Source organism: Cynoglossus semilaevis, chromosome 14 (assembly GCF_000523025.1).
Source record: "Cynoglossus semilaevis isolate Cse_v1.0 chromosome 14, Cse_v1.0, whole genome shotgun sequence".
NCBI lineage: Eukaryota > Metazoa > Chordata > Actinopteri > Pleuronectiformes > Cynoglossidae > Cynoglossus > Cynoglossus semilaevis.
Window position 1 is genome coordinate 20,974,671 of NC_024320.1, and position 22,377 is coordinate 20,997,047.

The 22,377-nt window shown below is 39.7% G+C and overlaps 2 protein-coding genes across 9 annotated transcripts in view; both read right to left on the reverse strand.

Annotated features, from left to right (window-relative positions):
• The window catches only part of dab2ipb (DAB2 interacting protein b), a 791,247-nt gene that overhangs the window by 450,884 nt on the left and 317,986 nt on the right, over positions 1–22,377 (reverse strand). The window lies entirely within an intron of this gene.
• ntng2b (netrin g2b) overlaps positions 20,276–22,377 on the reverse strand; it is a 63,300-nt gene continuing 61,198 nt past the window's right edge. Inside the window, exon 8 of the mRNA XM_008325816.3 lies at positions 20,276–21,623. Within this exon, the coding sequence (XP_008324038.1) occupies positions 21,400–21,623 (224 nt within the window). The 3' untranslated portion in view covers positions 20,276–21,399. The remainder of the gene's footprint in view (positions 21,624–22,377) is intronic.

A 22,377-nucleotide genomic window follows, 5' to 3' on the forward strand; every position in this document is an offset into this window, starting at 1 on the left:
TTTATTATTATTATAATTTTAAACACACCTGAAAATGAATAGGGCAAAGTTTTGAATTAATGAGTTGCGCATTTACACATTCAGCAGATCAAAACAACTTTAGAATTCATGCTGAGTCATAGTCGGGATCATCTGATGAATGTAAATCCACTATTGTATCCTTTTAGCCTCTCATTATTCTGGCCTCTGTCAACCCCTTAAGGGGAAATGTGGATTCATCAGCTCATTCTTGGCTCTAACCGAATCTTTGTGCTGTCTGCTGGTCAGCATGTTCTTTAGTATAGTTACAAATAAAAACAACAACAAACTGACATCAGATAATGTGAATGAAGCACAAGGTCAAATGACTTGAAGTTTTAAATGTTATGATTTTCTTTATGTAAATAAGCATGGTTCCATAATGTAAGTAGCACACTTAATTTGGAAAAAAAAAGAGAAACAAATGAAAGTATGGTGTACATTTAACGGCCATGTTCTTATAGTTTCTGGTCTTTTGGTCGACTTTACGGTTGAGCAGGGAGAAAGAAACGGCTGTTGGTGAATCGACAGATGATGGCGTGTAAATGTGCAGTACAATGTTGCACTAAGGCAGTGGTTCCTAATTATTTTCTGTTATGCCCCCCATTGGAGAAGTACTGGACAAAGGTAGATTATACTGTACCTTAGATCAGTGTTTCCCAAACTTTTTTTCTGGGGACCCATGTTTTAAAAGTCACAAACCTTTTTAATAAACATCTCAGTTCCAAGAATTTAGTTATTTTTTTGTGTCAGGTTTTACCGTGTTAAGTTTGTTACTTGAAAATACTTACTTCTGTTGTTACAAACGACATCCCACTTCTAGTGCAGCGCTAGTTTTCGTGAAATAGCACGACATGGCTCAACCTGAAACTGAAGGAAACTTTTAGCTACGTTTTAGTTTCATATTTACAAGCAAGCAAACAAACAAACAACTGATGGATGTGAGATATGGCTGACTGCTCAAAAGAAGCAGAGAAAGCAAAGACTCTTTTTTTTTTAACTTTTATTGATCACTACCACTCTTCAACAAAGTTTGAAAGCTGAAAATTCAAATCAAATTCAGACGGATGGATTTCAAAGGGAGGATGCTACTCTGCTGTAAAGTGCTGCTCAGTGGTCGATGTGTATGCATTCGTCAATTTGGGGAATCAATATAGTTTTTAAAATCATTTATTAGTCTCTGAGGCACGGGGGGGAAAAAACGGATGTAAAGTCAATGAATAAACCACAACATAGTTTTATCCTTCACTTTGATCATGACATGCATACGCTGTGACAGTGTGTTAAATAGTTCTCTGGACAGTCCCAGTTTTTCTGCGTGAAACTTTCAGTGGTAGACAGAAAATGCTGACTTATCTATCTATCCATCTATGGTAAACCCACATTAAAAAAATCTGTAGAAGATGTTGTTTGAGGTCACGGACTTTAGTTTTTATACAGAGTCTTCATGTGCTCCCTGAGCCTGTATGCATTTTCTCCAAGTCATTTGAGAGTCATATCAAGGCGCATGATTTATCCTCTTAAATAAACAAAATATCTACTCTACCATCACTAATAGAGCATCATGGGAACCAAGTCACTCTAGATAGAATATTTACAGTATCTCAATTGTACTAGTACTGTACCAACAGTGACTTATTTCACCATTTCAGGCTGTTGTTCCACTTTTTTCTAGGACAGTGAAAGCATCACTGGCATTGCTTTTGCTGTGATTTGGTAGCTTAAGTTACTCCAAGGAAGCCAATCAGATCTTTGCCTTCAATTGTTGTTCAAAGTGCCCCAAACAGTAATGTCTGTGTAGGTTCTTAGTCGTTCAGGTCATTTTGTCTGAAGCAGTTTAGAAGAAGGCCACTGGTCATTTTATCTGAAGCAGTTTAGAAGAAGGCCACTGGACTGACCTGGCAACCAGAAATGTTCTACTGTAGATGGTATTTATAAACTGTTTTACATAAGCAGGAAGGAACAGAGGAAAGCAGGGCTCTGCTGTGGGTCGAGGTGCGCTGGTTTGAGACCCTCTGCATTCATTACCCTTTGCATCATCAAAAAACTGTCTCTATAATCATTTGATTTTTAACTCTGGTATTACACCGTCTGTTCAGTAAACCCAGCTGGTGACATTACCTTTCTTTGTGTAGTTGCTGTATTTACTCTGTATAAACTGCCCACTGCCTGGTGTACTTCATGTTCTGCTAACTGTTTTTCTACTCTCACGTATGTCTCCAGGTATTTCCCTCTTCTTACTCTCTCTCTCTCCGTCTCTACCTTTTTACACCACCACACACAGCCTCAGGCTGTCACTTTCCTTCACAGCACAACCTTTTATTTCTTCGCTGTCTCTTAGCATTCTCACTCTCCACTTTCCACTGATGCCTTTCCATTTTTGCTGTCAGACCTTTTGTCTGCTGCCCTGAACTGGTGACTGCAGCAGACAGTTACTGTTTCAGCTGATGCACAGATTCTTGTAAATAAAATCTAAGATACAAGGGGCAGACAATGGGTGTTATGGGAATCAAACAACACAAAATATTGTTCACTGCTATAAAGCTGTTAGTGGAGCTTCATAAAGAGCAGGCAGTGTGTGAGTGCAAGCGACCAACATGTTAGTCAAGGACAGAGGCAAGCTAGAGGAAAAAGGCATACCTTTAGAGACGGACATTTGTCTCGGGCTTGACACTTCATTATATATTAAATACCGTATTTTCTGGACTATAGAGGCTTGACACTTCATTAAATACCGTATTTTCTGGACTATAGGTCGCTCCACAGTATAAGTCGCACTAGCCAAAAAAACTCGAGTATAAGTTGCACAAGTGCTCTCTAGTGGCTCTCAGTGTGAATACAACAACATGTACATTTTCAGTGGTACAGGAGTAGCAGATACTGGTACATGGGCCTAGAGCGCCCTCTAGCAGCCGTCAGTGTGAAAATAACATGTACATTTTCAGTGTTATAAGTCGCAAACCCAGCCAAAAGTGCCACGTATACATCCGGAAAATACAGTACTCATGCTGGTACTCGAAAGTAAGCCACTTTTTGCCGACACTTGAACTATCACTCTCTATGTTAATTTGTTTATTATTTATTATTATTCTCAGTTAAGGTGTCTTCAGTTGTCCCTGTGCATCTGATCTTATCTCTAATTACCAATTTGAGGTTAACATGTGTGATTTTTAAAAAATATGAAATGGGCTATAAAACCAGCTACAGATGTTCATTTTCCATTAAAGATGAATTAGCTTTAAACTAGCAGGGACTCCTGAACCTGTGGGAGATGGGACGCAGTACCTCAGCCAGCTGCTAGTATTTCTCACTCTCTATTATCATCATAATCCTGACAGTCTGGATGATAAGTTTGTAATCCTCCCTAATGTTCATGTGCGTTATCACCTGTTCCCTACCTTTGCTTTAAGAATGATAAATTCTTTGCACCACATTCCCCCTGGTGGTCTGGTGAGGTTCTGTGGATGCTAATGAGATTAAAATCTAAATTAAGTTATGTTTAAATGTCGTGATAATAGTCCTGTTCCATTACGACAGATTCAAGTCCCTTGAGATCCAGAGCTTTTACTTGCTCTAATACGGTTTGTGATATGAACAAACCTGGCTAATGGTCGAAGCTAATGAGACTAAATGATTTCCAGCATCAAACTATCTTTGCTTTTCAGAGCCTAAATTTGTAACCTGATCAGAAACTCACAAATGAATTGACAGATACAGGCAACAAACTCCACTCAGCGGTGATAACATCCAGTAGAAACATGAGAGCGAACCAGATAAAAATAATTTGGAACAAGTGGACAAATATTTATTCAGCACAGTGTGTTGGCGATAAAGTCTGAAGTTTGCCCCTCACCCTCCGACGTATCTCTGTGATGTCATTTGTTAATTAAGAAATAATTCAAACAGCCTTTTAAAGCACCTTAATGGTTTTGAACAGCAGGTTGAAAATGATATGTTGTTGACTGTGAGTTGTTATCATTTCTCAACTTTCCAACTGTCTGTGTTCGCTTTGTTCACGTCTGGCTGGTGGGAGTGAGGAAAGTGTGAAACCTAATGGCCGTCAGCGGGGTCAGGCTGTCAAAGTCAAAGACCTGATCTGTTCAAGACGGTTCAAAAGACACACTGACCTGAGGTCAGTTACCAGATCAAAAGCCTCCATTTACTGCAAAGTACAGCAGCAGAAACACAGTTGTTTAAGCCACAAATACTTTAACCTTTGACCGGAGCACAGAACTTTATGTAACAATAACAGCCCAGTTGTCTGCAACATGTCTGCATGTTAGCGCTGGGTGTTACATCCATCTATTCATCATATACTCAAAATATATCATCAAGTTACAGTATACTTGATGTCTTTGTACTTGACAGGATATGTGCTAACTGTTCCCTTTAGAATTAGAATCAGAACAAGTGTTTACTGAATTTGATGTGGTATTATGATTAAACTGGAAAATAAATATATACATATATTTATATATATATTATATATTTATTAAATATATATATATAACATATATATTATCGATATATTTATATATAGCAGTATATATGTCTGTATATATGTTTATATGTCTCTATATATTTATTTATATATGTTTGTATATATGTAAATGTATACACATATATACACAGTACACAGTATTGCAGCTTAATGCGAGGAAGGAGGTGCGGTGTATATATGAAGCACCTAATCTGTGCTGAGAGTGTTAGTGAAGTCATGGACCAAACTCCTTGTAGTGACCCACCAAACCTATAAATGTCATCCACTTTGGGTTCACGAGCCTCCTTTTGAGAAACAGTGCGGTATGCATGCAAGGACACGATGACCTTGGGCATCATTCAGCCCACGGTCAAACTGGTAAAACCAGTACAAAGCAAAGCTGTGTGTGTACGGCCTCCCTCTGTGAACAGCAGGACTGAACAAACTTACTGTCAGTGTTGGAACTAGGACACTGGACTGTCTTGGTTCCTGGAAGACATTTCATCTCTCATCTAGGAGGCTTCTTCAGCTTCAGCTGGAACATTCCAGTGTTTCATTTTAAAGGGTCTGAATACCTGAACAGAGCGTCTTTATGGTAAAAGGAAGACAGGATTTTACCCCTCACCCCCCGCCAGGTTGTTGTATTTACCTGAGTCTGGATGTGTTTATTGAAAAAGCCACAGGAAGTAAAAAGTTCTAGTGAGTTTGTTCTTACAACATTTAAAGTAATTTATTTTTCTCCATGCTTATTTATAACACAACATATATCATTGGTTTTTTTTTCCAAGCCACAGGTTATAACAAATGCTGACTTCTGTCGAAATGTACTCTAAAAAGGTATAGAATCTTAAAATAATAATAATATGAGGGACACAGTGTAAAAAGGTATAGAATCTTAACAAAATAATAATAATATGAGGGACACAGTGGTAGAGTGGTAAGAGCTCCTGTCTTACTGCAAGAATGTCCCTGGTTCAATAGAGCTCCTGCCTTACTGCAAGAATGTCCCTGGTTCAATTCTTGGTAGTAACTAACAGTCTTCTGTTTGGAGGTTACATGTTTCCCACTGTGTGTGTGCTGGGATTTCAGTCTGTAGTTCAGTTGTGATTGACAGTCAGTGTCCATGTGTCTGTTTGTCTCTGTAAGTGTCCCTGATGGACTGATACACTTTCTATTGAGTTCCAGTGATTAGTGGAGTTAGCTCTGAGATCTGATATTAATAATAATAATCATGAAGTGATTTCTTGTGGTAAGCTCATGAACACACTCCTCTCCGCTCGTCTCCTGCCATCTGGCCACTCTCCCACACAGTCCTGATTTGTGAAGTGCAGCGCTGACAGTCACCTCTCTGTAGCAGCCTGTTAACACAGTCGTTTGGCTGCAGAGCTCAAAGAATCTCAGTCAAGTACCAGGAATTCTTAAAAAGGAAAAGTTTCATTTCTAAAGGTGGGTCAGTTTGATGTCCAGAGAAATAGGACCGCTGGTCAAATCTCTGATAGAAAAACAGGCCTGTATGAGTATGGGCAGAGAAAGGTGGTTGATTTTCTGTTTGTGTTTTATGATATTGACATTATGATAATTTTTATACATAAAAAAAGAATGTTCCAACAAAGAAAACATTTACGATTATTTCACATCCATTGATTTTCATGGAATCAGAACTGAATCTGATTAAACTAGGGATGGATCGATCTGATACTTAGCATCGGTATCGGTCCGATTTTGGTCAAAATTTGAGATTGAACATTGAGAACAAACGACTAAACAACCCGTCTGATCTGATACCTAATTTTAAGCGACATGCTTTGTTTTCACTGCGTCTGTGTTTTCTTTTGCGTATTTGAGTTGATCAGCACAGGAATCTGACAATGCTGACATTGTTGCCTCTTCTGTTGTTTGAATACAATTTTAACTTAGAGAAAATGACATCGTAGGGCTGGAGGAGGAGAAGTTGTTTACTGCGTGGACTCTTCTTGGTAACACAATAAACACGACCTCATTTAAAAGCAGCATATGTCTTTAGGAACTCTGTTGAAATCCATCAAAGACCAGGTGAGTGACCATCTGTTTGCCCAGATGTCTGATCTCCCACCGGCTCCGATAATTTATAATCCTTTTTTAGTGACTGATAAATGTATTTATAAGTCCTGTCTGTCTAGACGGAAAGAAAAGCAGAAGTTTGGTTTGTTTGTTAGTAATTTATCTGGAAACAGAAAACAAATAAAATAATTAACCTAAATTAAAGATTCAAATTTCCTGTTGAAAATCCCATCAGTATTTTGTGACAGATTTATCATTTCTACAAATAACTATGTAGCCCAGACATGGGCAAACTAAGGCCCCGGGGGCGGACTTTTCCAAATTATATAATTTATTAATACTTAATATACTTCTGTCTTTTCCTTGCAATGCCCATGTTTCACCAATAGATGGTGTAGAAAATGATAAAAGTATTTTAGCCTTTATGTATGACTTTTACATGTATCTTAGTTCACACTAACGTTCCATCTATCAGCTCCTGACTCGGCCCAGGCCTGAGCTAGCCAATCATCAAACCCTTTCAGTAAACTCTACATTAGAATAAAAAAATGTCCCAATAAAATTTATTTTTTTAAATACCAGGGCCACAGTTTATTTTAGGGCATAAGAAAAAGAAATACATCAATGACAGAGTATTTGCGTGAATCCATTATTATGGGATGGATTCCAGACAGTGGTTAAAAATTAATGCAGTTTTTATTTTCCGTGCTCGTCCTCAGTAACTGGTTACTGGGAGACGAGGCAGCGTCATCTGGGTTTATCTTTTATTGACACAGGTTCCAACAGTCTTGTAGTGGACTATTGTCTCTCTTCCTGATCGGTCTTCTCAGAACTGACTATAACTGCGCGTGTAGAGTACTCAGTACTGAAGGCTTTCAATTCAATACCTTCATTAAAAACAAAAAACAAAGAAAAACACTGCGATCGATAGCATTGACGATGGCTGTGTTGTGTTTAGATGCACCAAGCGGTGAGCCCAGCTCTGCTCTGCAGGACGTTGGCCACACTCATGCTGCACTGATTCCTGATCAATTATCTGCTGCTCTTTGTTTAAAAACAACAACACCTGCCTACTGGTCCTCTTTGTGGGGCCATTCTACTGTTGAACCACTGACACAAATTGTAGCATCATTTGTTTAGGTTTCGCACACTGCACTGCAGAACCAAATGCATTTGGCAAAGCTTTACTTCCACACCCTCTGGGAAATGAGTGCCGCGGCCTCATCGATACCACTGTCCTGGTCTTGGACTAATAAACGGCAACTTTTAAGTTCAGTTCTGTTAAATGTGTCGGTAAGTTTGTGATTTTTGACACAATTGAATGAGCTAGAAAAAGACCCCTGTGATGCACATGTGATTCCAGTTCTTTTAGGAAGAAAATGAATGCCACTATTTTATTTTTATTTACATTGTTGACACAGAGGACGGCTACTACAACGGTGCTTCACAAATGGTAACCCTGAATCACACTCGACAGTGTTACTGCGTTGTATTTGCTCGACTACACTTGTCAGCCGCTTTAAACAGAGTTACATGAGCGGATCAATAACTATTTGATTTGCGCATACCCAGAACGGAGATGTGTTCTGTCTGGCTCTGCACAAAATGTGGTCGGAGAAGGCTGCTGTTAAAGTAGCTCTGTCCTTTTCCTTTGTCTTTCGTTGACGTTTAACACAACTCCACCGACGGAGAAAAAACAAATGACGTTTGTTTCTGTTCGGCTTCCAGTCTCGTGGTGATGGCAGGCCTCATGAGATCCAGCATGTGCTGATCATCAGTGGCAGAGGTACACGGTATGATGGCACGGCAGACCTCGTCACAGATGGTGCATTTAGGTGCCCCACAGGCTGCCTGCTGGCAGGACACACGTTACAAGAGAAACACTGTTTTTCCTCTGCTGCTTCTTCAGACGTGCTGACCAATCATCTTCTCCGGGTCCTGCCCTGTGCAAATATCACTGATGCTGTCTTAGGGCGTACGGTAGAGTTTGACATTAATATCTGGGAAAAAGGTACTTAAAATTTAGTGTCAGAAAGACTCAGAGCATCTCTGTAGTCAGAAATATAAGCGCTCCCATAACCTTTAGTGAAGAAGGTAACTGCGTTGTGCAGGGTTGGTTTGGCAGTGAGACTCGCCTTTTGTTTCTGAACTGACCTCATTGACTTCATCTCGATATCCCTCTGTGATAAAGTGCTTTTGGCAGATCCTATTAAAGGTAGACATTGCGTCTCACCGAGGTTTACTGCACATCTCCCTGAGGCGCTAGGTCTAGTTAGAAACATGGAATCAGAATTTAAAAGCTACCTACTGTTCTTTGTCATTTTTTGGACGTCTCAACAGTAAAGATGTAAAGTAGAGATGAAGAAGCATCTCAGGAATAATGCTGTAAATGTAAAGAAAGTTCTAGACTGTCTGATGGACTGTCTCGTGAGAAACGGGGGATGTATTTGTCACTGTGTCACAACCTACTCTAAGGACTGAATTTGAATTGCTTAAATTTCTTTAGTATTATTCTTTTGTTTTTGGGGAAAAAAGAAGATGAATTTATTTTAGTAAAAATACCAGTAAATTTGATGTTTACTCTCATATAAAAATTGTTCATTTCTGGGCGATGACAAAGCTCCACTTTGACGAGTCTGGGCGCTATACTGTAGCGCTAAACACTAACAGTGTGAAAACCTTAGTCACAACTAAAAAAATTAAAACACATTAAAAACCTGTACATTGTCCTGAAATAATTATAAAATTGGTTCTTGGACACAAAAAAAGATTTATTTCTGACAAACACTGAACTAAACTAAATTTGCTAACACCCACGGCTAACACAGAAATCTTCATTTGGTCTAATTGTAGCTCCATGTGTTACTTTAATGCCACCTACTGGGTCTAATGATATAAACTACTGCTTATTAAACATTACCAACTGTAAGTATCCTGATTACGTTCTAAAAAAGTAAAAAAAACAAAAAACCAAAAGGAGATTAGCATCGCAGCTAATTCACACAAATACCTCTGTGTTAAAAAGACTAAGTAATATAATTCTATCATTAATTAAAGTGAACTTTTACTATGTAATATAATTCTATCATTAATTAAAGTGTAAGTAACTGCATACTAGACTCAGACTCTGGTAGATATAAACTGTAACTGTAACTGTCCTAAACTCTCATTTTCAGAGTCCAACTCTGCTTCAAGGGCGTCCAAACTTTAATTTAAAGTCTTTGTCTGCAATCAGAAAGTTTTTTACTTTAAGAAATAATCACAAAAAAAGTTTTTACTTCATCGGCATACTGAAAAACAAAAAAACTCCTTCACTTGAATGCTGTAACGTGTAGCATCTGTCCTGGTATTTATGAAGAATCTGTTGGAATAAAATAGCTGAGAGAAAAACGTTACGAGAGAGCGGAAAATACAGGATGTGTGTTTTTCACAATGTGGGAAAGAGGAACTGGGCTGAAAAAGTAAAAGAAAAGAGCATAATTTCCATAACATCAAGATATTATAAATGGAGAGAATGATTTTTAATCTCTCGGTGACTCTGCTGAGGGCCTGCTGAATATTATAATTTATACTTGAATACTCCAAAGAAAGAATTGTGCACCAAAACAAACTAAATCATCGAGCTACAGAAATAGATTCATCTGCAATGTTCGGTCCAACTCAGGGACTGGGCTGTTGCAGAACACTTTACATGCACCGTGCTGTTGTGTACTGTACTGTACTGTACTGTACTGTACTGTATTGTACTGTACTGTAAGTGCCAACCTATTAGGGGTGTACAATGGCAAGAATCTGATGATACGTATCATTGCGTTATGTTGCGATACTGTAGGAACGACGATTGTTTTTAAAAGCTACTCAAATGAAAAATAATAAGTGTTTTTAATTGTATACAGCTGAGGTCAACAGGGATTGGGCTGTGTATTGGCAAGAATGCTACGATACAGTGGCAACAATACGACATATTGCGATATGCTGCGATACTTCAGGCCTGAGGATATATTGAGTTTTTTGTTTTTAAACAACTTCATTGTATGAAAACTGTCAGCACAGTAAACGCACAATACTGTTAAATACTTAGCATCCGGTTACTAACACTGACGAACAGTGGAATCTACATTTGTAATCGCTAGAGCAGAAATAAAGGCAAAATCTAATGAACTAACATCATGAATATTTGAATGTTAATTGTTAATTAAAAATTTGTTCCAGTGCTGTAGAAAGAGTACTGTGAAATAAAATATCGCAATAATTCAACGTACCGATATTCTTACACCCCTACAATTGATACTTCACACAGAAGCTTCTCCTCATCTGGTCCCAGATATTTTTGTTTCGTCTAAAACTGAACTCTGCCATCTTCTTAGAAAACGCTCCTTTTTCGGATGACAAAAAGTAAAAGTATGTCACTGCGAGAGATGATGTTTACTCCTTAGAGTTGTGCGATTTTTCAGTTGTCACTGCTCTGTGTTGATAAACTCAGCCTCGATGCCCCCTGGTGTCACTTCGTAGCCACCTTTTCTTTTTTTGTCTGGTTTCTTTATTTTGAAGATCCTTTCTTGGTCCATGTTCTCTTGACCTTCACACCTCAGATTGATGTGTGTCTCTTAGCTCTGTTTTTAACCTGTACATGTTGTCCTGAAATCACTGAAGCAGGTTTCTGGGTTTTCTCCTGCTTTAGTTGATTGTCACGTGTTAATGATCCCAGCCTCACAGTCTGACAGTGTTTTTTAGACAGAACCTTCTCCATCCTCCTGTAATGGCGGCCAGGTCCCTGGTGTCCTGAAGTCTTCAGTAGATCAGAAGAACTCCACAGATTTCTGCTGCACTTGTGTCAACTCACGTTTTTGGCATATTATTGCCGAAAAAGTCACCAGATGCATCGGTGATAAATATGCAAAAATATGCAGAGTCAACTTTCCAAACAGACTGATACTTTTGGAAGTTTCAAATACTTAGCATTTCATAAAGTGTATTTGCACAAATATGACACAGAGGGTGTATTATTCTCCATGCCCAACTGTAGTAATGCTAGTTGGTTAGCAAAAAAGTTATTAAGTTTAAAAATTATTGCGATTTGAATATACTACAACTAATTTGGCTGTTGCTCTAAAACAGAGATTCCCAAAGTGGGGGGCGCAGTGCCAACTAGGACGAGGCAAAGAAGTGTGTTCAATGAAATAATAAGAAAAGATAAATTATTATAAAAGAGAATGTATCTGTCTGAGGAAGGTTTTAAAGTCATTAAAACTTTTCTCCTAAAAGTTCTACTTTTTATAAATGTGTCCAGTAGCTCAATGTTTAGCCAAGTAAAATTCAGATCTAAAACAAACAGCATCTTCTCTGCTCTTGTTTGAATACTGTGGCAAATTCTCCTTAGACGCCAACTCTGTCTGTTTTATACTTCAAACACATCAAACTTAAAGCTGCTTCAACAAAACAGATTTTATCTTTCGTCCTAAAAGCAGGATTTCTCTAATATCTTGGCAGAAATGATATTTTCAGGCCGTTGATAAGATGGTAGTTTAACATTGAAAAAAAAAAACCAAAACAACAAAAAACAAAAACTGATCCACTGCTTATTTTGTCTAATGTTTAACCAAATACACTGGCCTCAGGCCTGAGTTCAGTGTCACCTGGTGCAGCTGTCTGCCTTCAGGAGCAGCAGAAAGGATGTGGATCCTGGCACTCTGAGCTCTGATGTCAGCTCCACTGCTGCACTCACTCCGTCTGACAACTTCAGTGAATTGACAAAGGCTTTCTTTCCTGCTGGCCTAAGGCAGAAGCGTTTTGAGGGTCACACACTGCACAGCGGCCGCTCTCTCTGACACATGACGGTGCATTGGAAGTGTAGCACCCTGATGCTTTAGACAAGCATGTGGTGGTAAAGGACAATGTGAGACAGAACCAAACCCTGGCCCGTCGCTCTGTAACTACTCCCAGATCACTTATACAAACAACTCCTCAACATAACTGTCAGGATGGAAGGACAAGGTGAAACACTGGACATTTTATTATGGCCGCTCTACGGCACTGATACGACGTCGCCCCCCACTGAGATGACGGCAGTAAATATTTCAGCTAAATCTTTTCATGAAAATGTAACAGTGAGCAGTAAAAGAGGCTGCAACCTTGGAGTGGGTATTTACTGACGCCTGGTCTAATGCACATGTTAATGCAGACGTGGGCAAACGTTTGACTCGTGGGCCACATTGGGTCCTAAAATTTCACATGGGGGGGGGGGGGGGAGGGTCAGGAGCAGATAGATGGAGTGTAAACTAAGAGAAATTACAAAAAAGTCATTCATAACGGCTAAAATGCTTAAATGCTTTTAGCCCTTTCAACGCCATCTACTGGGGAAATGAGGGCACTGCAGGGAAAAGGCAGAAGTATAATAATAATATAAATAAATTATATAATTTGGAAAAGTTTGGCGGGTCGGATTTAAAAGCCAAATGGGTTGTTGGTCAAATAATGGTGTAACTTTTGTAAACTAGTTGTTGGAGGCGATTTAATAAAATAATTGCGCTAAATAGGAGGGTTTGAAATTTTTGGTTTCACTTTATTTATATTGATATTTTTAATCAGGATTACTCTTACGTCAATGTGCGATAACAACACATTGACTCGCCTGAAAACCAGACTACGGCAATACAACTGCGTTTACAGCACCACCTACAGGGGGAGTGAAGGGGGTTGTTAGCACCATTTACCCAAATAAGATCCAGAAATTTCTGGTTTTATTTCCAGATGATTCACTGACCGACGACTATCCCCCCCTGCAGTCTCTCTGTGACACTGCCCTGACTTTTACTGCCGTCCTGGTTGAAGGATGTTTTGTCACGACACCTATTTAGGCCATCTCCAATTTTCCTTTCAAAAAACAGACCTGAGATTGGTTTCAGCTGAAAGTTATTGACGTTGGTGATGAAGAGCCTGTCTTGTGGATATAGTCTCTCTCTCTCTCTTTCTCTTTCTTTCTTTCCTTCCCTCTCTCTCTTTAGGGGAGTGTGTGCTGTACTACCAGCTTGTTCTTCTGGGTGTCTTTACAGATTTCTTATAGCTCTGCCTCAGGCTTGGTGCCTGAGGTGGACACCTCATCAAGATGAGTGACAGAAATCTGACCAGATAACAGGACAGACTGAGAGAGAGAGAGAGAGAGAGAGAGAGAGAGAGTGGGACTTTACCTGTCAGATTTAAGGCCCACAGCTACATATTGTATAGATTTATTTTTTGTATATTATGGATTTGATTTCCTTTTGGTTTTTAATTAGATTTATGTTGATTATGTCTCTGTAGAGCATATGTGTCAAACTGTTTTAATTAGATTTATGTTTGTCTCTGTAGAGCATATGTGTCAAACTCAAGGCCCGCAGGCCAAATGCGGTCCGCCAAGTTGCTCTGTGGGGCCCGCGTGATCTTAAAAAGTGTTAAATTGCTTTATAATAAAGTCCATGTTGCTGAGTTTTTTAACTTGATTATTTTTTTAACCAATGAAAATCAATTGGATACCTCTGCTGTAGAGCAATAGAAGTAGTAAAATGTATACGGTTTATATTTGAGTATGCAGTACACTAAATAGTAACTTAATCTATTCTTCAACTCACTAGTTAAATCTGTTTTTTGGGAGTAAACGGCATAGACAAGCATTGTGGGCTTAAATGAATTTAATGGACACTGTTCCTTTAAGAAAACACCCAAACGGAACACAGTGTTTTTCTGGTCAGAACTGGTCAAAACTGGTAATAACCTGATTCAACAACAGGTGCTGGAGCTGGAGGATTATATCTGTGTGTGTTTTTGTAACTTTAGAGGTTGTTTTGCGTGAATGTGTGTCTGTACGTGAAGACCAGTTGATGTCAAACTCTGTGACGCCAACTGTAGGCTGTAGCGTGGAAGTGTCGGCCCTGCGAAGCATGAATTATTCATCCAATTAATGCAGGTTTATGCAGTGATTTTCACAGGTTCATCACTGTTACCTCGTCAGTCTGGTGGTGACAGGTGGAGTTTTGAAGTGTCATTTCTGCCTCACGTACTTATTCATAGCCACTTCTTCGACACGTCTCTTCACTCAACTAGTTCAGTCGGACTTGGAGACGAATACATGGGAGCGGTCTCATTTGTCTGAATGTTAAAACCATGAAGGCACAGCAGCAACTGTAACAGGTTTTCTCTGAGGGAAAAAAACCCTCGGCACATTATCTGAGAGACAAAACAATGTGACAATGAGTCAGCATGCAGCCTGCAGCTGAGGAAACTAAATGGAACTCAGCCGTCATTAATCTGATTATTTACTCCTGTGCTGCTCCTACTGAGACCCCGTCAGAGCATCTTCCATGTGGAGAAACTGCTTCTTTTTGCTGAAAATGTAAAATATTTCTCAGCCCTACCGCTGCCTCTCAAAAGGGGTTTCCTGCTCTCTGACAGAATAATGGAATTTGGCACAGGCTCCTTCCATCCAGTTTATTTTAGATGCACCAAAAAAACAAAAAAACAAAAAAAAACAAACATATTTTTCTATCAGTATTTATTAACAGCTGATCGTTCAGGATTTTATATGGTTTTATAACTGGGTAAAATATTTTTTTTTCAACATATGGCTTAGCGGTGTTTTGTAATTTATTTTTTCTTAAGGCCTTCAGCAATTTGTATTAAAGTGTAGTGAGGAATTTAAAGAGACATGCGAGTCAAGTCAGTACTTATGTCAAGGCAAAACATTTCCCATGAAATGCCGGGCCTTATTCTGTACGTATTAGAAACTTTGTAGAGAATAATAGACGTTTTTGTTTCTTCTTCTCTTAAAAGATATTTCAGATTTCAGACTGTGGCCTCCGACAGAAGGTCCCTAGGCTTTTCTGTGCTTCAGTCCAGACAGTATTCTCACACAAAGACCCTCAAGGTGTGGCAAATAAACATGACAAAATAAAATTATATTACCGACGTTAAAACAAATACAAAGTGCATAAAAAATACAACTGGCCATAAAGCTAAATCAGTGTGTGCCCTAACCACCGTTTCCCTGCAGGAAGACAGTGACAGTGTGAACGTGTGTGAAAGTTCCTCGTGTCCAGGCTGCTCTTTGATTTTTATTTCACTTTCCACTGCAAACAATCCGTCTTTCCAAAGGAATGGATCAGACGTAGAGATGAGATCACTGCTGTCGTGGTCAACTCAGGGTTAATCTGTCATGATTTTAATAAAGAACTCTATCATTTATATTTTTTTTTGGGAAATGTATTAGATGACTGACAGCTGCTCGACGTGTGTCACGAGGCGCCGACCGATGTTTGTGACACAATCCTGTCATATTTCAAAATAAAACATCTTTCATTCTGACACTTAATATAAAATGAAAATAAGTTATTTTTGTATTTTCTCTGCGGCCTCGTTTTAATTGACCCAGGCTGCGTACCAGTCAGCGCCCCTGTGTTTGGGTACCTCGGGCCTGAGAGATTGTTGATCTCTGTTTAACACAATTTTTGTCCCACATTCCCTAAAATCAGCCCCACACTTGTTTACTGTCTGATGTTTGTTAGGAAATGTTGCGTGTCATGAATCTGTAGCACAAAAGAACCAGCGTTTTGTTTATGGTGATTCATGCCCTTTTTTCTTGACCTCTGAACGGTACATTCAAAGTTGCATCACTGTTGATCTAAGGCAGAGGTGGCAAACATACAGCCCTGTAGGGTGTTCAGTCTGGAAATAAAAAAAATACACAAACACAACATGTTCAGGATATTTTTTTGTAAAATTAAATTTTATTAAATATGAATTTATTTATTATATATAAATATTATATTATGTTATGACTTGTTATTTATAGTTAATTATGTTATGATCGAACTTGTCCCGCCCACTTGACACCTAATTAGGTCGTATGCGGCCCGTGAACCAGAATCAGTCTGACACCCCTGACCTAAGAGCATATATTTTAATAGTAGAAATATGCAGCTTTAGGTAAACAGACAACCAGTGTATGGGCTGCATTTTAATCACCCAGATGATGTGGGTTTTTTTCTGCAGACAAGTGTTCTCATTTACTACCTGGCACATTCACTATTATAAAAATAATCTGCTGCACCTGGCTTTCAAAACAATGGCAGAGGCCACTCTGAGCTCAGACTCTGGGCCTGGATAATAGATCTACTTCACCGCCTCTCTGTCGCTGCAGACATTTGTTCTGCCCGTGTTACAAAGGTTTGTTGTGAAGCTGACCTTTTTTTTTGTACAAGATAATAAAAGATATGAGTTTGTGAAGCAGACTGGAGGAGAATTTAGGTCGCACACTGACGCCCGCTACAGCTGCGATACCATGACTTGTCCAGACCCATGGGCAACGGAGGTGTTGCGATCTGGTTTTGTGCATCTGCAAAACACACAGTGTCTGAGAGGGAAATCTGAGGGCAATCAGATGAGGAGACTTGAAGGACCCATGTGAAATGAAAGCCAAAAATAAGCCACGCAGGAGGCAGCGGTACAGCTGTGGAGCAGCGCCGAGATGACACCGACAAATAGAGATGTTTTCCTCCCATGCCGACTCCTGTGCAGGAAGCAGGGGATAAAGTTGTCCGGCCGCTGTCTCTGATTTCTCACACAGACGCAGGATTGACAGGTGCTTCCTGTCACACCAGGTCCATTTCTGAGCGTTAATGACGTGCATGCTGTACTTGTGCGTACTTGTTATATCTGCGGTACTTCATGCGGCTCTCAGACTCCTTTCTTAGTAAACACAGTTGGGTTGTCACGTGGCTAAAATGTGTTTAAACGCCCACACGTTCTCTGAAAAGAGATAAAAATGCTAAACCAACTTTAGAGATGATTTACTGCTTCTGTTACAGTCAGGACTGGGCTTCAGAAACTGGATTAAACAGAGGGTTCCTGTGCGGAGCACATATTTGTTGCCAGTCTTATTGAGTTCTGTCTGGTTGCAGCCAGTTTTTAATTGAACTAAGAATCAGACGCTTTCTATTCAAATCTATTGATTTGACCGAAACATTTACAATTCACGTGATTTACAATCAGTTCTTCCTAATTAGAAGGAGTAATTGGGATTTGGTTGATGGTACTTTATTTCACTGTCTGGCACAAACTTTCTGAGGTCATTCTGATCATTCTGGGTTTAGAGCCATCGTCATAGTGACATGTCATAACATAAATCGTGGCTGAATTTCTGTAGGCAGTGCAGTTGTCTTACATCTGGAGGTTTGTGGGTTTGTTGTCAGATATAAACAGCTGTAGTATAAAGCAGTGGTCCTCAACCCCCGGGCTGCAGACCGGCACCAGTCCGTGGGCCGCAGAGAAAGAATGCATAACTTTCTCTTCTTGCTGCATCCGTCTATGACTCACATGACACGATGTTAGCCTCGGTCACATGTCTTACGTACATCTGCCACCTTCTTAAAAGGTCTGCTGTGGCCTGTAATACGTAATACATTAGCACTAAATTAAAAACACCCAAGCTAGCAACATGTGAAGCTGAGAAAGGGATCATGACCTGGTGTAGAAGACCCTCCCATCCCCCCGAGACTTAGTCCATCCATCTCTACTCATGTTAAACCATCGTGTAACTGTCTCTATGACCACGCCCAACGTCCACTCAGTTCCACTGTTTAAACTCAGACTATGTCATTAATAGAAAGGTTGTAAATTCGTCAAATGACAGTCTGGATTTCTTTTTTGTTCCAAACAGTGGCTCGACAGAACACTGATCTGACAAACGCTCAAATTCCTGAAAAGATTAATGTCTTCAAATCTTCCTGTCATTGAAATTTGATCTGACTTTGATTTGTTCTGTTGAAGAAAGTGCACAGTAGACGTTAAGGGAATGAAAAAACCCAACAAACAGCAGGAAATGAGAGCTGTGCTGTTCTGCCACGACAGAGGCCATTAATATGAAACGTTGTACAGTCACAGAGTCCGTCTTTGATAGATACTGGTCGGACTTAGTCAAATGTTCACTCATTTAACATTTTACAGTTTTATCTGTGGATAAAAAAAATAAAAAAATTTTGGACCAAGTGAGCGAGCGATCACACCAACACAGTCCGAGTGAGCGAGCGATCACACCAACACAGTTTTTTTTTTTTGGACCGAGTGAGTGAGCGATCACACCAACACAGTTGAAATTATGTCTGACGGTGTAACACGACACAGGCTATTGGTTGTATTATGGAGCCGTACACCTCCAACTTTTACTTTTACTTATTGACTTAACAGCTGCTATTTATCCTCAGAGTCAAGCTACTGCCACCTACTGGTAGAGATTTTCCAGTTAATGTTTTAGTTCTTTCTTTTTACACTTTGTGATGAGTTTTGTATTTATCTGATGAGAACCTCACGCTCCCTCGGACACAAATGCCTGTATACACAAAATTCAACTTTTTTTATTTTATTTTTGACTTTTCTGTTTATTATCTGTTCTTCTTCCACGTGTCAGCTCCTGACAACATCGGGGCTCAGAGGTAAAAGCCGTACACACGGAAAGATTACTTTTGTAGGGAGAAATACCTGAGTCCTTGTTTTGTCATTTCTCAGAGGCTTAATCTTCCTGTCATCTTTAGTGTAAACGTTATCCTACTTTAATAGAACGTTCATATTTCTGGGTCCACAGTGCACACTCAGCAATGTCACATTTCTCAGTGAAATAACACTGCAGTCCAGACTCAGAAAAAAAAGTAACCTTGAAAGATTCGCTGTTATGTTAGAGTAAATACTAACGATTTTCAGTCGACTTATTAGTCAGAGAAATCCGGCCTTGAGTTCCAAGTGTCTGTCTGTCTGTGTGAAACATAATCCTTCCTCTCTGTGCTGTTCTTTTTAATATACGACGCCACGGCTCATGTTAGTGCAACTAACGTGAGACATAATACTTGACTAAAGCTTCTTTTTGCGTTCGCTGTGTCAACGTGAGACATAATAATTGACTAAAGCTTCTTTTTGCGTTCGCTCTCACCTTAACTGAGAGGCAGCAGCAGTGGCTGAGTTCTTGCTTGGACTGAATAGTTGTAGAATAGCAGGTGATGAAGAGCTGCAGAACTAACGTAACTGTGAAACAGGTCCCTTCAGGTTCTCAGCTCCACCACAACCTTTACGTTCTGAAATAAGTTTTACTAGTTTTTATGGCAATTCGTTTTAAGCCAGTAAAAGGTTATGTGATCAATAATTTTACTTAAACTTCGTATTTAGAGATCTAACAGATGAGCTTTTAAAAAAAAAAGATACTATAGTAGTACTTGAACCGTAACTCATTCGTCTTCTAGTGCTTTATCCTCTTCAGGGTTTTTTGGGGGACGTAACAAGGTCGTACACAGTGGAGAACCCGGAGCCACAGCTTGTACACAGTACAAACCATTTTGTTTTTGTTATATACAATATATGATCAAAATATTTTAAAATATGGTGTTTCCAGGCGACACGTTGATTACAGCTCTTTGAAGCTCTTATCAAAGTCAAATCTCTGATGTGGTCCTGACAGTGAAGCAGTTCGTCGTGATTGTCAGACAGACTGGAGTTCAACTTATGACAACGCATTAGTCAAGAGGAGCTTAAATAAAAATGGTTTGATGTGCAGTGATGTTTTTCTCCTCTCATCCTCCATGATATATATATTTTTCTTTTTTTTTTTAAACCGTCAACAGCGCTGGAGTGAAAGAAGCAGCAAACCAGGAGGCAAATAACAGTCATATTTACTGTAAGGTTTACACTCAGTGTAATAAAATGCTCATTTAGAATAGTTGTAAATGCCATTTTTTTATAATTTATTGTAACTCCAAACAAAAATAATTTCTACAAAAAATAGTCAAATAATGTCGTATGATATTAATATGTGGTATCTGTATCATCTTCTCTTTTTTTAGACTTCTGGTAAGTTAAATTCTCTTAAATTCTCCTGAATACTGTGTGAAGGTAAATCTTTGCTAAGTGTGGCAACAATCACTCATTCCTATAACAACCATAATAGTGACTTTTTTTTTTTTTTTTTTTTAATTCGCAGACCCCTGGATATTATAGAGTATGTATAATCTCAGCAACTGTTAGTGGGCACGTTAGATACAATGACTGGCAATATAAGTTTGTTTTTCTTTTTTAAAAAAGTAGCAGAAGTTGAATAAATGTAAAACCAAGTCTCTGGAGAAGAAATAAAACATGGTTGATATATTTATATGTGTATATATATATGTATGTATATATATACTGTAGGCCTCAGCAGCAGGATCTAGTGCACACCCTACTTTTCCACATTTGTCCTTCGTGACGACACGTCTCGTTTTTCTCACTGAGCCACACACACACACACACACACACACACACGTCGGTCTAACAGAGGCGACGTTCCTAAACGCAACGGAGGAAAAAAAAAAAAGAGAAAATAGTAAAAAGAAAGTTCTTTGTGGTTACAACAGCCATTTTCTTTGACGTGAAACAGTGGTGAGTTGAAGTGTTTTCTTAATGCGTTTTTTTGGTTTGATGCACGTTGTTGCTCCAGCTCAGGAATAAAGGGAACAGTGGTTGGTATCATCTCCTCCCCCTCGGTCTGAAGAGTCTTCCCCCGTTTGATATTTGAGTTTGTCGTTCTGTTGTCACCTGAGCACACACTCACTATCAGTACTGTCCTGTGAGGTGTGTGTATGTGTGTGTGTGTGTAATGTGTGTGTGAGTGGAAACAGTAAGTGTTTGCGTGAGTGTGTTTTCTTTTGCAAGTGCTAAAGTGTGTTTTCAGATTTAGGCGTTGTCATTGAAACGGCCCGACAAAGTCCATGGCCTACGCTTGACTCTCTCTCTCACACACACACACACGCACACACACGCACATTCACATCCACACACACACACTCCTTGCTATGAGGGGCAGTTTCCATGGCTCAGTGGAGGATTATCGTGGCCAGCAGGTTGGCTAGCAGAGTGCAGAGCAGCAGGCCGGCTGTAGAGATGTGCGGCGAAGAGGCAGCGTTGCAGTCTTTGCCCGCCTCGCAGCGGGAGTGTTGGCACAAGACCCCCTTAAACTCTGGAGGACATATGCACTTCTGGTTCTGGTAGCACGTTCCTCCGTTCTGGCACAGGAGCATCTCCTCATCGCAGATGTTGGCTGTGAGCAGAGATGAAGGCAGACAGAGGTGGGGGGGGGTTGGAGAGAAGTTGGAAAATATTAACAGTGCAGTAAAGTGAGATTGGGGGAGTAAAGTACAAATAAAAATGTACTGCGAGGTGAGAGACGGTTGGTTGAGGTAACGTTGGAAAAAGTACAGTGTGAAGCAGTGATTCAGGGGCAGGAGAAGAATCCAGGGCAGAAGAAGAAAGCAGAGGGAGAGGAGAGAGACGTGATAAATTCTCCACTCTCTGCCTCGGGGACAACAACAGGTAACACCTGGCTTTTTTTTAATTTATTTTTGCAGCCCCCTTTCTTTATCTCTTCTTCTGGAGCCTGCACTTTCTCAGGGTCATGTTGAAATCATTGTCCAACCCCCGGCAGACGGAACGCTGCACGTGTGATGTGTTAAGTAATGATTGTGGGAACAAATAGCGTCATTAAAATGCCATAAAAGGCATTAGGAAAAGCACAGAGGTAGTTGTGCTGCACAAGATGCTTGACCTAAAAATGTTCGGCGGGAAAATGGAGGATTCCGCAACAAGAAATAATTACATTCGATAGCATTTTTATCACAGCAAAGATAATTAGCCGTGCAGAGTAAGACGTCAAACCCACCATGCTGCTATAGACTACAACGTGTCCCATATTTAAATGAGTAAGGAGGCATTGGAAATGCATGGCTGCCTGTGGAGCTCTAATGTGCGTGTTTGTCTGCGTTGGTCGGATGGGACGTGTGAGACCGAGGGCCCAG